The 16,544-nt window shown below is 33.8% G+C and overlaps 1 protein-coding gene across 1 annotated transcript; it reads right to left on the reverse strand.

Moving 5' to 3' along the window:
• Nucleotides 1-749: 749 nt before the first annotated feature.
• PTEN (phosphatase and tensin homolog) lies at nucleotides 750-15,772 on the reverse strand. Its single transcript, XM_082854011.1, has 4 exons — nucleotides 14,081-15,772; nucleotides 9,006-9,172; nucleotides 6,043-6,267; nucleotides 750-3,448 (listed from the first exon to the last, which is right to left on the reverse strand). The coding sequence occupies exons 1-4, from the start codon at nucleotides 14,121-14,123 to the stop codon at nucleotides 3,263-3,265; spliced, it is 621 nt and encodes a 206-aa protein (XP_082710137.1). The 5' UTR covers nucleotides 14,124-15,772; the 3' UTR covers nucleotides 750-3,262.
• Nucleotides 15,773-16,544: the final 772 nt, after the last annotated feature.

Consider the following 16,544-nt stretch of genomic DNA (forward strand, 5'->3'; position numbering starts at 1 on the left):
GAGTTTATAACACTAAGAGATAAAGGGTTGTTAACAAACACAATAACAAATGGACATCTGATTGGTATGAGGCATTATCCTGTACACATCGTAATTTTTTGTGTATCCTCAGTGCATAGCATTTACACACAGAGCCACTGCTGCACAGCACAAGAGTATCTGAAGAGGCTGAATCAGAGTAAGGCTGTTTAACAGACTGAAATTTTTTAGTATATATATTCTATATGAAAACAGATTGAACTTTTGAACTGGCAGGGTAGAAGGCAACTCTGCCAAACACTGCAGTTAAAGCCCCCACTTTAGTGCACAGTTCCACCCCTTCCATCTGCATGCATAACACATTAACAGTATTTAAAGGTAAACGAGGCACTTTGTGGCAACCACAGCCATCGTTATGAACATATTGCACAAATTTTCTAGAACTAAACAGTAACTTGTACCCTACTTTTATTTTTTAAAGCTGAAACATTTGATGCTGCCAGTAAACTCCACTTAAGTTTATAACCTGTGCCACAGCAAAGAATGGTGATGCTATTTATTCAACTACCCTTTAATAATTATGGCAAAAAATGTTCAAGAGGAGCTACAGAGGACTTGGGATGGTACAGGGCCCAATTGTAAGCTTTCTTAAAAGTGATGCCTTCAAGTAACTTCAGACATGTAAGCGGCTGCACATCCAAAAAGTCTAAGAAAACATTCCAGAAACTCAAAGAGATTACCTACAGAATGCATTTCAGGCTAATCATGAATACTGTCATAAATAAAGTTTTAATTAGGACTCAAAAACCTTTCAGTCATAGCAATTCTTGTCAAATTCTATGGGCGTGGTAACTGAAATAAAGGAGAGTAGTATGTATAATATATATTTATATATATATAATATATATAATGCCATTTTTCCATTTCCAATGACTACACCATAAAATGTAAGCAAGGCTTCTCAAAAACACTGAAACATTCAAAATCAAAACCCTCATTCAGACCTTCACATTCCAAAGGAAAAATAATAACAGTGCAAAGCCCATTATAATGTCATTATTTATGACCTGGCCCTCCATGTTACATATTGGAACCATACAAGTTACGCTTTAATATACTGTGCCCAAAACTGTAACAAATAACAGTATTAATAACCATCTTCAAAACATGAATAGTTGATTTTCATTTTAGTCAACAGTTTTCAGCTTTTATGAAAGACAAGGTGACATATAAATTTCAATGATGAGATCTTAGGAATAGGTGTCTCTAACTTTACCAATTTAACTTATGAGCAGTCAATCAATTCTCTATATATCAATGTTTAAATATAAATGTGTAAATCCTAACAGCTTTGTTAAAAATTTTAAAATTTTATTTGTTGAATGAAACTGATGAGGTATGGAAAACATGTCAAGATTATTTACTAAGAATATTTTAGATGAAGTTCTGCCTAATCTATTTACCATCAAACTCTATAAATGCTGCTCTAGTAGGTCCTATGCAATTTGTATTTGTAAATTAACTAGGTCAGACCACAGCTAGTGAACAATTTCAGCACCAATAAGTTATTGAAAATGAGATTTTACACCATTAAGAAATAAATTGGCTGGATGGTCAAATGTTTCAAGGTCAAGGTATCATTTGAAAAATACCAAATTTCTGGGGGAAAAAATTCTTTTTAATCATATCTTCACATTAACTTTACAATAGTAGTTGTACTCTGCTTAAAATCGTATACAGTCTGGGCATATCAAATATATGATATTTAAGAAGTGAAATTGAAGCCCTTGTCCTAACTCTAGCACTATGAAGAAATGATTCAACACTGCACATTTAAAAAAATCTATTCTTTCAATAGCAAATTGATAAAAGCATTATGTGGGACAATTTCTACTGAAAAAGTAAATGACATTATTTGTGCAGTGTTGAAAATTTACTGCAACTCTAATTTCCTTTTTAACACAAATAACGTCCTTTTAAATATAAACATTATATGTATTCAGTATTCAAGTAAAATTCCCTAACAGTTAATGACATTTAAAAAATGTGCAAAACTGCAAAACTCATTGTAATGAATGTGTAAGGTCAAAAGGGTGGAACGGCTGACATCTATTGGATTGAATAAGTGCATCATAAATCTTTAAAGGAAAAAAAAACGCTTACTGTAGAATCTCAAATTGAAATTTCCTGTGCAGCATTACAAAACATTTTATATTTAATGAGAAAAAAGAAGCTTTTAGGCAGCACATGAAGCATCCACAGCAGGTATACGATTGAAAACTAATAAAATAAATGTAAGTTGTTGACTGATGTAGGTAATAATAGCATCTGACTTTTAGCACTGGCCTTGATTACACAGGAGATGGAGCAGTCATTACAATTGAGAAAACATATTTAATAAATCATTGTCAATTTTTATAATGTTTCAAGCCCATTCTTTGTCGATAGCCTCCACATTTATATGGTTAAGTCATTGTTGCTGTGTTTCTTATCTATGACCACATTATTTTTATAACCCTTCATTTGTGGATTCTTAAGATGTTGTGGAAGGTTCATTCCTGTACCCCTATACAGATTCACTCCCTCTAGCTGCCTTTTCTAGCACCAATATGCTTAAAAAAAATAAAATGCACAAATAACAAGCAGTGACAGCGGCCAATTCCTCAAATGTCCAGATTAACAACTGTAGCATGCTAAAGAAAGGTGCGTGTAAATAGCTGGAGATGGTATATGGTCCAGAGTCCAGCGTAAAACATATTCCTTTCTGAGCATTCCCTCCATTCCCCTAACCCGAATACATGCATTAGAATGTAGCAAAACCCTTTAGAAACTCCTCTTAGCCAACTGCAAACTTATCTGTTGCCACAAGTGCAAAGGGGTAGGATGTGAACCTGTATATCACAAAGCTCTTTAGCCACTTCAGTTGGTGACAGAACACAAAATGAGAAATTCCTACGTATACACATCAGTCTGTCTCCACTTTTTATAAAACTGGAATAAAATGGGAAAGTGCCATCTTTATTTATCCTAATTGAATTTTAAATGTCCTTTTGACACAAAAAGGTATATACATGACACAGCTACACAACCTTTTTTCAACTGGACAACAAGTGTCAAAACCCTGTGGATGTATAGGGTAAAACAAGATTGGTCAGGAAAAGAGAATTGTTCCTATAACTGGTAATCTGACACAATGTCCTATTGCCATTAAAAAAAAAGGTCCATTTTCAGTTTATTCAAGTTTGTTTTCATGGTGTTTTATCCCTCTTGATAAAAAAAAAAATCAAACTTTTGTAATTTGTGTATGCTGATCTTCATCAAAAGGTTCATTCTCTGGATCAGAGTCAGTGGTGTCAGAATATCTATAATGATCAGGTTCATTGTCACTAACATCTGGTGTTACAGAAGTTGAACTGCTAGCCTCTGGATTTGATGGCTCCTCTACTGTTTTTGTGAAGTACAGCTTCACCTAGAGAAAGAAGAGAAAGTATAAATGGAAAATCCATAAATCTGACTAATCTTAAATTACTTAAAGATACATATTTTTGACAGATTCATTTTTAAGTACTATGACACATATGATCTTTAAAGGGCCTTTTAAATGACCCTCTTCTTAAGATTTCCTACACTTTCTTTCTTGGTATATACTGAAAAGAAACTGGGATGTTAATATACTATATTTTTTAATAGGCATGTTACAAGCATTAACTAAATAATTCTGCAAAAGAAATGTATTGAGTTCAATAGTCCACAGAATCTATTTCAATCACAAAATTCAACTCACAAAGAGTTGAGTTCCAAAAGAATGTTTCACTTAACTACTTATCTGAAATTCAATGTATTTTCTGATACAAACAATACTAAAAAACACAGATACTACACTATGTAAAATACTAATTAACAATGATGTTTAGGATTCCATTCGCCCTAAAAACTTCACCGAAAGGGAGTAATAAGAAAGTTAATATCCTACAGTGCTCTTAACAGTGAACCAACAGCCTTATAGGCAGAGCTGAAATAACTGTCAAAACAACTCTAGGGCTTCCCTGGTGGCGCAGTGGTTGGGAGTCCGCCTGCCGATGCAGGGGACATGGGTTCGTGCCCCAGTCCGGGAAGATCCCACATGCCACAGAGCGGCTGGGCCCGTGAGCCATGGCCGCTGAGCCTGCGCGTCCGGAGCCTGTGCTCCGCAACGGGAGAGGCCACAACAGTGAGAGGCCCGCGTACTGCAAAAAAACCAAACCAAAACAAAACAACTCTAAACGGTAGGTATCTATTTTAAAAAAGAGAAAGCTATAGCTCAGAGAGGTTAGGGAACTCGCTAAAGGCCGCGTATCTAGTAGGTAGTGGATGTGGGATTTAAATTAGATCTGACTTCAAATCCTTTGATCATTCTACTATATCTACAGCCCCTCCCCCATGATCCAAGAATCATTATCAATTTTTCTCCTTCTCTTACATCCAATATCCAATCCATCAGTAAATCCTTTTAGTTCTACCTTCAACTAGCCTCCCAGCTTTCATTCTTGCCCCTCTCGAGTCTATATTTTAAAGGAGGGGACAGAGTAAACTTTTAAAGACAAAATTCAGATTACATCTTTCCCGTGCAGAAAACATTCAACGTCTTCACACTGGGACTGATGTGCGTTAGTCAAAACAATTTCTTATCTATTACTCCTCAAATAAACCAAGCTCACTCCTGTCTCAGGGCTTCTGCACCAGCTTTTCCCTCTTTTCCCAGATATTTGTATAGCTCACTCATATGTTTACTTATAACTGAAATAGTTTTTATTTGTAATTACAAATATAAAACCTCTTGCAATATTAAAACAGAAAATAATAAAGTTAGAGGAAGTCACATTTTAAAAGCTAATAATTGAGTAAAATATAGACAGAGAAAAGAAAGTAAATGGAAACCTACGAATTCTAGAAGACACTACTGAACACTTTAAATATAAGATCTAAAGGCACTTATTATTAGATATATTTTCACTTAAAACAGGTAGCCCCCCCTTTATTTTTATTATTACTAGCAGCAATATTCTTATAAGCTATGATTAGGTTTGCTACATGGTATAAAAATGGAATGAAGAGAGAATTTGAAAAGAGAAAGGAGGAGGGTATGGTGAAAGGAAGAGAGAAAAATGAAGTAGAATAGGCAACAGGAAAGGGGAAAAAAAAATGGCAAACCACCATTTGGGAATGTTTACAAGTCAGCTTTTTAACCTGGAGAATTCTCCTCTACAAATAGAAATAGAAATATACACATACATATCACATTTAGATAAAAGTAAAATGAACCAAATAATTCCATAATAAGAGGAAGTAGAGTTTTACAAAGAGAAGGAGAGGGGAGGATGATCAGATGCCTTACAGAGCACATGAGATTGAAGCTAAGGTTAGAATGTGAGGGACAGCCACGTGAAGGGCAGGGAAAGGCCAAGGGTGGAGAGGTTCGGGGAGAAGGAAAAGAATTGTAAAGACCTGAGGCAGAAGAGTATAGCATTTTGAAGAACTGAAAAGAGACCAGGTCTGAGAGTGAATCGCAGGGAGAGAATGTGGCTAGAGTAGATGCAGAAGGTAGTCCTGTGCTAAATTATGCAGGTTCCTGCAGGTCACATCAAAAAAGCACAAGGTCTTTAAAACGTATAAACAGGAGTGACGCAATCAAGTCATTTTTAAGATCACTCTAAGGAGTTGAGAATAAACTGGAGGGGACAAGAGTAAAAGCAGTGAGAACATTCCATAGGAGTCATTCCCAAAGGGCTGAGTTCCTTTCCACTTCTTTTTTCACCTATTCCTACTTCATATCCAACTTACTTAAATCCCCTCCCTAACCTATGCCCCAGATTTCACCAACTAACAAAGAATAGGGTAAGGAAACTGTAGCCTTTTGACTCTCTGTGCATTGGATTTCATTGACTTACTGCCAAATAAACAATGCTTATGAATATACGTAATTTAAAAATTAGCCAAGCAAGTCTTTCACCAGCTACCCACCTAGAATAAAACAAACACACACACAGAACCACTCACCAACTCCTCAAAGTGTTTTTAACTGACCTTAAAATTTGGAGAAAAGTATCGGTTGGCCTTGTCTTTATTTGCTTTGTCGAGATCATTTTTTGTTAAAGTGAGTACTAGATATTCCTTGTCATTATCTGCACGCTCTATACTGCAAATACTATCAATTTCTTGATCACATAGACTTCCATTTTCTACTTTTTCTGAGGTTTCCTCTGGTCCTGGTATGAAGAATGTATTTACCCAAAAGTGAAACATTTTGTCCTAAGAAAAAAAAAGAAAACAGACATAAATTTTTTTTAAAAAAGACAATGTTACTTATATTCAACATTTGCCCTAAGAAGTGAACAAATTATGCCATGTGTCAATAATATTCTGAATAAAGGTAAACACAAAGACTAATACTGGGCAATCTGTGGGTTATCTGTTGCATCTAATTCACATAGGATTTTTCCTTTAATTCAAATCTAGACCAAAAATATAATTCCACAAACTCTAAAATAAACTTATTTTAATACTTTAAGTAAAATATTTCCTTTTCTAGTCTAACACTAGCTTTGAAAAGTGTTGAGTTTATATGTATACATTAAAAAACCCAGAAATGGATTTAATTTTGTTTCAACAAGCTATTACAAAATTTACTTTACCAAAAGTTCTTAAAATGTCACTACAACTTCCCAAGGAAGCAAGGCAGATACATTTTTACTTCTACAGCAATACAAATATTAAGTGGCTCCAGTTTCTTGCATGACAATGTATGTTTGAAATTTTTCATAATACAATATGTGGGGGGTAAGAACTTCAACTTTTTGTTGTTATAAAATGCCTATTTAAAAAAAATCACTTATTAATAATGAGGTCTTGTAAATCAAAAACCACCAACATTACTTCAAACCTTTCTTGACCATTACTTCAAACCTTTCTTTCTTTCTTTTTTTTTTTTTTTTTTGTGGTATGCAGGCCTCTCACTGTTGTGGCCTCTCCCGTTGCGGAGCATAGGCTCCGGATGCGCAGGCTCAGCGGCCATGGCTCACGGGCCCAGCCGCTCCGTGGCATGTGGGATCTTCCAGGACTGGGGCACGAACCCATGTCCCCTGCATCGGCAGGCAGACTCTCAACCACTGCGCCACCAGGGAAGCCCCCTCAAACCTTTCTTGACCAACATAGAAAATGTTCTCTTAATTAGTGGAACTGGCCTGTATGCATTATTTGACAATTAATGATGTACAACCCCATGACACCTTATCTGGTGCCTTAAACTGCCATTTAAATCTTTTATTTTAATTTATCTTCAAGTTTATTTTCCCAGGAAGATGGTAAGACCCTTAAGTAACTTGTGTCTTAAATGCCTTTGTATCTTTTAACAGTACCTAGCATAGCAATTTTATTTGTGGTAGCCTTTGAAAATATTGTTAATTTCAATCATTTTAGCAAAGTTACTGAGTTAGTAATAACTAGACACATATTTTACTTAGATTCAGAAGAAAATAAGCTAGTAGAATTTAAATTTCAAAAAATGTAGATTCTGCTAATGTACTGATTATAGTAAAACTGTTCTTGTTTAAATCAGAACAAACATTTGTAACAGGCAAGGAAAATCACATAAAATGGAAATAAATGTAAAGTAATTCAAGATACACAAATTATTATAAATATTTAATTTAATCTTCAATTTTACATGTGTTAATATAATGTACAGGTGATAAGAACTAGAAGAATAAGAATTAGTACACTCCTAAACATAGAGGGAAAGTGATACAGGTGCCTATTTTTAAAAGCAAAACATAAAATCTTGTGTGTACCAGTCTTACAGTGAATAGAAGGAAAAAACTTACTTACCTTAATTTTAAAACATTTGTTAACACTTCTTGGATTATTGGAAAATATATTTTCAAAGTTACTGAGATATACTTAACTTTTATTTATACAGAACATGTAGGAAATGGGTTTCTGGTAGAAAAAAATCAGTTTTACATTTTGTGATTTTCCAGCTACCTGGATTCTGGATAAAGGAAATTATACTTCTTTTGACAAGTCAAAATAGAGGTTAAAACTTTTGTAGTAAATGAAGCTTCCTCTTATTTTCTCTCTCAAAAAAAAAAAGAAAGCTAAATTTCAGGAAAATGAAATCAATCCTATTACAGAGACTGTCTAAAGATTAGCAATACACTATCTGGTATGTTTAAGGAGGCAGTAACAATATACACAGCTAATGTTTTTGTTCATTACTACCTAAAAATTTTGCACCTTAGGTTCACCTTAAATGTTCACACTTAATATTTTAAACCAACACAGTTTGTTTTAAAATGAGCCCCTGCATTCTCTAAATATAGCTCAGTGAGATGCAAACCTCACTAACTTTCTAAACCTGCATATTTAAATAATACCACACTTTTTTCATTCTTTATTACTTCCTCTTCATATTTATTTCTCTCCTAACTAAAAATCAAAATACTCAGTAAATCTGAGGAAGCTAAATATAAAATGACCCAGTCTCAAGAAACATTAACCAAAATGGGGGAAAAGTGGTTTGTGTCATTACACAAGACCACAAAACAGATTTTATTTATACATACAGACCAAATTTTTTTTTCAAACTCATGGTCCCATGTTAACTTCTCAGTAATTAATCATCCCTTCTAAAAGGACTGTAACTGATTGAATGGGATATGTATGCAATCTTTAATACTTTTATAAAATTTATATGCATAACCTAAGTTAAGGAAAATTCATCTCAAATTATAATGCCACATGGCCGTTTCCTTCTAATAGGACTATTTACCATTAATAACGGCTCACCGATGCCATAGTAAGAAAAGCATGTGCAGATCTAATAGAAAATAATTCATGATTCATTAGATGTCAGTCATAAAATACATCTTTTAGTCTCTCCTTACAGAAATGACTTCTGCCTAACTAAATGCTTTAAGCAAAAGATCTAAAGTTACTATTCAAGGTATGGCTATTCTGGATATTTTTCCCAATAAAAGTAAAGTGCAAACCTTTTTTAGCATCTTGTTCTGTTTGTGGAAGAACTCTACTTTGATGTCACCACACACAGGCAACGGCTGAGGGAACTCAAAGTACATGAACTTGTCTTCCCGTCGTGTGGGTCCTGAATTGGAGGAATATATCTTCACCTTTAGCTGGCAGACCACAAACTGAGGATCTGAGTGGTCAAATACATAACTAGTATCACTTCACAGGAAATACCTTTAACTGTCAAACTGTCAAAAGCTATTTTGATGATTAATATCAGCAATATACACAAAGTAGTAATTCTGCATCTTTAACCCCTGATCTAAAACAAATCAGTGGATAGAAAATAATAAATAGATAGCTAAATAAATAAATAAATACATAAATAAAACAAATCAGCAGAAATAAACTAGGGCAAAGTAAAATCAATACAAGGTTTTCCCTAATTTGAGCCTTCAACATAAGGTTCTATTACTGGTATTAAAGTCAATTCTATTTCATAAATAGTAAGTACCAAGACTGGACTTCTAGCACTATACAGTAATATCAAAATTTCAACATTACAATAAATGAACTGCATAAAAAGTAACTTTTAAAACAAGTATTTGCTGCAGTATTTTAAAGTCTCTACCACAGAATAAAAACCACAAAATACCAATCATTACACATTCACAAGAAGAGAATATAATCTATAACAAAGTTATAATATATTCCATAAGCACAAGTTTCAATATTTATAAAAATTTAAACCATAATTAATTTTACTTATAACTCATATTTTATTTTTAAAGGTATATAAAGCCACCACCACAAGAAACAGGAGGAAAGAGATTTGAAATGTCTGCAAAGAAATGCAACAGACATCAAGTACAAATTACAGCACAACCCCCCTTTCTCCAAAACACACTCCATTTTCATTAACAAGTACTTTGGCTTTGACCCATGTGTGTTTTAAAACAACTGGTAAAATATGACCTCTCAAGATGTATCATGCTTATATTAGCAATGCAACTAAAAGGCAGGTAAGTGTGAACAGGCAAGGATTATGTTTTTTATTTTTAAAAATCTACACATAAATACATTTATACCTAATGACATTAATGACAGAATTTAAAGTCATGAACATTAAGATCCTAGGACTTTAAAAACTTTAAGTTACCTAAATAATTTGACAAAGGATAATTTATTTGTAGTACACCAAGTTCAAAAACAAGAGTTCATTAGAAAAAAAAGTAATTAACCTGAGGAGGTAAGAAGTGGGTCTTGAAGTTTCAAAACATACCAAGATAATCAAGAAATAAAAACATAAGCTTGCATAAAGTGCATGAGAAATACATATATATAGACATAAATTTCTCAGCACCAAAGGCGTCATCCTTAAAGACTAAAAAAAGAAGTATCACATTCTTTATCAATGTGACCAACAACTGAGGACAAGGCAAAAAGCTTATTCAGGCTAAAATTTTCCAGTGTAATAAACACCTGCTGGCTCATCTATATAATACCTAAAGAGGTATCATCAATCACATAATAAATAGTAGGCTTCATAAAAGCATGAGGGATTATTCCAATATGGATTCGTGAGACATTTATCATGAGAAAAAGGAACTCTAAAAAAGGGAAACATTACACTAACAACCTGTCAATAATTTTCACTTCCTTGACTAAAGATTCAAAGTACAAGGAGCTATTTTACAAGACTTTATTTGACTCTGAAAATTTCACTGGGAAGCCTAGTTTGAAGAAGCAAATAAACAAGGTATGATTTCAAAGCTGTGATAAAAATCAACCAGGAGGGAAATGCCTTGCAATCTTATTAATTCAAACTCCACTAATTCAGAATCTGATAATCCTGATCTTAGGACTTTAAAAAGCAAATTAACTGTGTAAGCCAGATTTCAATTAAACTACATCTAAAATGTGTACCTTCAAGAACTTTAGAATTATATATACAATTGATAATCTAATTAGAAATTAATTTTTTGAGGAAATATCTAAGCAACACTAAGTTAAAACATTTTAATAAAAGTAAGTAGAAAATATTTCTTCAAATCACTAAAGAAAATAATTTTCTTTACAGTGTGAATTTCACATTTTAGATAGATAAGACCAAACTTAACAGTTGTCCAACATTAGTATGGTTCTTTTGACTTCTAAGACACAACTCTGAGATATATATCTCTGATATGATCGACTGTGTTCTAAAAAGAAGAAATGAAGAGGCTGATACGTAGCAGACAAAAATTACAATTAAATTTTCTTGGATATATGCATATTGATATAGTATGAGAGAAAAATCACACTGGTCATCTTTTATTAACTTTTTCAACCCTTTCAGATACACAGAAGATAGTAACCTTTCCTTTATTTAGAAATATTAAGACAATACTCAAATAAGAAAATGGCTGTTAACCCCTGACAACTTTGCAGAAGATACTTTATTTTCACATGGTCTGTTTTCTTCACTGATTCCTCTTCCTCCTCCTGAACCCACACTGTTACAAATCCTATTTGTCTCAGCCCTCACCCTGTTTTCCTCTGAACCTTCCCATCTTCTAGCCCCACACCAAATTTACATGAAAGGCTTAACTGCTATGTTTCTTTCCTAATGCTTCTCAAAATATCAGGTATATCTCTCACCTAAGTTCAAATCCATACTTTCAAGTACCCACTAAATATCTTCATGTAAATAGCTCACCTTTACCTGATTTACAACATGTTTAAAACCAAAATATCAACATTCATGTCTCCAAGTCTCAGTTAGATTCCCTTTTCTGTCTTCCCTTTTCTGTGAATTATTCACCTGACCAGAATAAAAGCTCCGACAAAATATTTAGATATAAATGGCAAAAGAAAAACTAATCACATCTCATTTGATTGCCCAAGCAAAGCACATCTGGCTTAAAGCAAGTCACATAACTGCTTTCCTTTCCACCATTTTTCTCCCTCTTGCAATCACTACCTTCTACAAAACTGTACCTAAATACAGCTTATTAAGCCTCTAGTATGACCACTGACACCATAGTATTTATCAAATCAAGTCTGATATGCCCATTTGGAGTCCTCCACAGTCAGCCACACATTCCGTTCCTATTCTATTCTCCATCTCTATATTTCTTGTCCAGCTCATTTCCTTCTGTTGTGCTTCAATTCAAGCTATTTCCTATTGCCTGTAATACTTTCTTTGGTTTTAAGGCCAATCTAAACTGTATGCTTTCTCAAATGTTCAATAAAGAGCTGGACTTCCTTCATGAAACTATTTGACAATCCCCGCAAACTTGATTTTTCTAAATATACCATTTATGATTTATACATACAACCTCCCATTAGTTATATATTACTTATTCTACAGCTTTACTACATAGTATTAAATCATAGTGCATAAACAGAGAACCAGCAAATTGGTAAAGATTACAAAGATTTCAGTAGTAAGTTGAGAAGTTTAAATGTAATACACTGAGAGATCCAACACACACACACACACACACACACACACACACACACACACACACCATTTAAATGTAGAGCAGAACTGACAGATGTTTGCTAGAGAGACCAATGTGAAAAAAAAATTATAGTAGATAAGATTATTGAATTGAATGTTCTCTCTCCCTTATTATTTCTCTAATATTTTATACCTTACCATTTGGCTCTTACAGTGATATCTAATACTATAGGAAGAGCGTGAGCTTTTTTATTTTCTTCCTTTTCCCTTCTCCACTATACATCTAAAGTTCCTGTGCCAATCATCTCTGATAGCCTAGTACCTTGTACTCTGGAGTTTTAAAAATCGTACTGAGATGACAAAAGCATCAGTGAGGTCTCTTAGAAGCCTTTCATATGCTGTGTTAATAGATCTGTGGTCTCTGATAAAGTTATTTGCCCTAAGAATACAGAAAAGATCTAATGAAGGTGATCACACCTATCTGACAAAGATAAACAACATCAAGAAATTAATTCCCTAGGTATAAATTAAGGTCAGAAAAATTTTAATTACATAAATACTGTCAAGAAGCAAACTTTAAGCTAAAAACTGAAACCATCAACAAATTGCAGAATATCACTGAAATATTATTAGAGGTATTAGAAAAAGTAATACAGTGGTATCTTATCTAGAAACTACAAAATTGTATTCCGAATAAATAAAACACAGTTCTTAAACATGAAAACATGACTGATTACTTCCAAGGTAGAAACTAATATAAAAAACTCTGTAACAGAAAAAAGCAGCAACAGTCTGGTCTTTTACAGGGCTGAACAATACTTCCTTCCATGTGTTCTCCCTTGACTACCTGCTTTGGGTCAAAGTATTAAGGTTCCTATCAGTTTAGCTAAGAACTCTGGCGAATAGCAGAGAAGCAGAATGGGACCAGGGTGACTGAGGTAGGCTTACAGAAGTTAGGGTAAGAGAGAAATAAATTAGAGACAGACATCAATGACATGATCCTTATTTAGTGCTTTTCTAGGAAGTTTCAGATTTCAAAATATCTTCATATTGTTGATGAGCAAAGACAAAGAGAGGTAGATGATGTGCCCTCGGTTATATAGCACATTAAGGACAAATCTAGCTGGAACTCCGATCTAAATCCAGGTTTTCTCTAATACTCCACACACACTGAATCTACCCTATTCATTCAATATACTTCAGCTTGTTGCCATCTCTTATCATAGTTTTCTTTTTCTTTTTCTTGTCCCTATCACCATTACTATTAATATCTAGTCTTACTAAGATATCAAGGAATTGGTCCTTGCCCTAACACCGGTAAAGGGATGAACCCCAATGCTACTCTCATGCTGACGGGACAGGTTATTTTAGTCATCTAGTCAGAATATAGGCTGCATTTGGTAGCTGCAGCACAGAATATTTCTTTCATAAATATAATTTGGCTTCAAAGACATTAAAACCCAATGGTCTTAGCTTCCACAGCCCAATGTGCTGAACAACTGAGCTAATTAATTAGTTTGGATACTTAAGAAATATACAAACCTGCATAAATTTTAAGTGTGGTAAATTTCTTTTTAGACTTTTATATAAACTTCTAGCTATGTTAAGAAAAGTGTTCCAGTACATCAAAGGATGAGAATTTAGAGCACTTACTGCAAGTTCCGCCACTGAACATTGGAATAGTTTCAAACATCATCTTGTGAAACAACAATGCCACTGGTCTATAATCCAGATGATTCTTTAACAGGTAGCTATAATAATATACATAGCGCCTCTGACTGGGAATAGTTACTCCCTGGTGGACAGAAAAAAAAAAGAAAAGCCAAATTCAAAAGAAAAGTTCCATTATAGTTATTTCACTAAATCGTTATGGTAACTGGGTTGTATCCATTGAAGAACATATATACATTAGAAATTTGACCTTAAATGATTTAATACTTAAATCCAGCTCAGTAATAGAGTAAATCAAAGCAACATCAATATAAAGGAAACATCAGAATAACTTTTCTCCCTTAAAATACAATTATCATAACACCCCATCTATTCAATGGTCACAACAATCTCTGACCCATGTACCCAATAAGCAAAGGCCACTGCATATCCAAAATAACTGTCAAAGGTCTCTGCTCTACAGCTGTGCTCTTTACACGTAGGGTTCCCCACAAGCATGTATAGATTCTTATTCAACACAGAATTCCTCAAAAACTTGGATACCTATTTTCCAGGCAAAAGCATATCAGAATCAGCAAGTCAGATAAAGGCATATTGCCTTTAGGAGGCAGAAATAGCAGCAGCAAAAAGTGATGCTGGCTTTAGAACCCAACAAAAACAAGAGTATGCAGTTGACATAAATGTATGCAATAGTTTGACAACAAAGGTACTTAGAGATGTCCCTGAGCTACATACACCTCTTTGCATGTAACCAGGGAAATACATAATGTTTTAGAAAAGTTAAGTATTACAGTGCTAAAAATACATACAATTCATGTGGTGTTTAAATGGGGACCCTGACTTATCTCAAAAAAAAAAATCTACTGTGTGCAGCAATGCACTCACTAATGATGCTGAATAAGTGAGGTATTAGGGAACTTATCTAAGGTTTCTTTTCCTATTATATGATATGACTTCAGAATAATTTAAGCATTTAACTTAGAATTTGCAATATTTCTCTTTTGGATGTTATATTGGCATATAAATATGCCAATGTGTTAAAAACTCTGGACATAAAAACTTTTCTTTCCCCAATGAAAAGTAGAAAGTACATTTACGTGAATTTAAAGGAAAGCATGTTGAATGGCAGGTATATAGGTATTTGTTTCAGTATTCTTGGTTCTTTTTTAAAGGTCAGCATGATTTTATTACAATTTTAAAAGTACATAAAATGCCAAATAATGGATAAAAGCCATTTCATGGGCTTTCCTGGTGGCGCAGTGGTTGAGAGTCCGCCTGCCGATGCAGGGGACACAGGTTCGTGCCCCGGTCCGGGAGGATCCCGCATGCCGTGGAGTGGCTGGGCCTGTGAGCCATGGTCGCTGGGCCTGCGCTTCCGGAGCCTGTGCTCCGCAACGGGAGAGGCCACAGCAGTGAGAGGCCCGCGTACCGCAAAAAAAAAGAAAAAAAGCCATTTCAAATCAGGACTAATGATCTAAGATTTTGGCTATAGTACAAAAATCATATAATCAGAAGACTTGGATTTGAATGTTGACAGTCAAAACACAAACTTTGTTTCTGCAGGAAAATGAAGACAATACCATCTTCACAGGATTCTCATGAGGATTAAACACTAAACGCAATTAGACAAAAGCATGCTAAAACAACAAAATGTTACAGAAATCTGAATCAGCAGTTTGAGAAATTCTACCTACATTTAAGGTATAATTTTGGAATTGCTGGATTTTTAGTTCTACATATTTTTTTAAAGAAATGGCAATAAAACAGTGTTGCTTTGAATAGCTGCTACAAACACTAATGCTAAAAATTAACATTAAAGTTTAAAAAGTGTTTAAACTTAAAATTATTTTTTATACATTATTTAATGCCATTTCAGCAAAAAAACTTATTCATATGTATCAAGATAAAAAACAGAACTGCAAAGCAGGTTGGGGGAAACAGCAGACAGAAGATGGGTGGGTGGGAGGGAATCTTTTTTGAACCATGTGTATTTATAATCTAGTCTAAAAATTAAAATTAAATAAGATTTTAAAAATTAAATCAATGGAAGTCTACTAGACGACCAAGCTGTCAAGTTATTTATTGGGGTTTAGTGGAATGATAGATGATATTTTTTCTCTTTATCTCCATTCTTAGTGTAAGTTTGCATGAAATAATTAAAAGGTTGTCAAAACTTTAATTTTACTCAAGTAGCAAGTGACTGGTAGCGTATCTATAATGCAAGTGTTTATACACCCAGTTAATCCTTAACAGAAAGGCAAATGTGTAGAGAAACAGTGTTATGAATCTGTAAGTTCTCACCAGCAGATTAATAATTAATGTGTAAATACAAGATGAATCAAAATTATTGACACAATTCAAAGAAAAATGGTGAAAAACATAATTGTAAATTTATTATTTTACTATCAAATTATGCATAATTAGTCTTCTGTACCTTAACTTTGCA

The sequence above is a fragment of the Leucopleurus acutus genome (assembly GCF_964270905.1).
Source record: "Leucopleurus acutus genome assembly, chromosome: 14".
Taxonomy (NCBI): domain Eukaryota; kingdom Metazoa; phylum Chordata; class Mammalia; order Artiodactyla; family Delphinidae; genus Leucopleurus; species Leucopleurus acutus.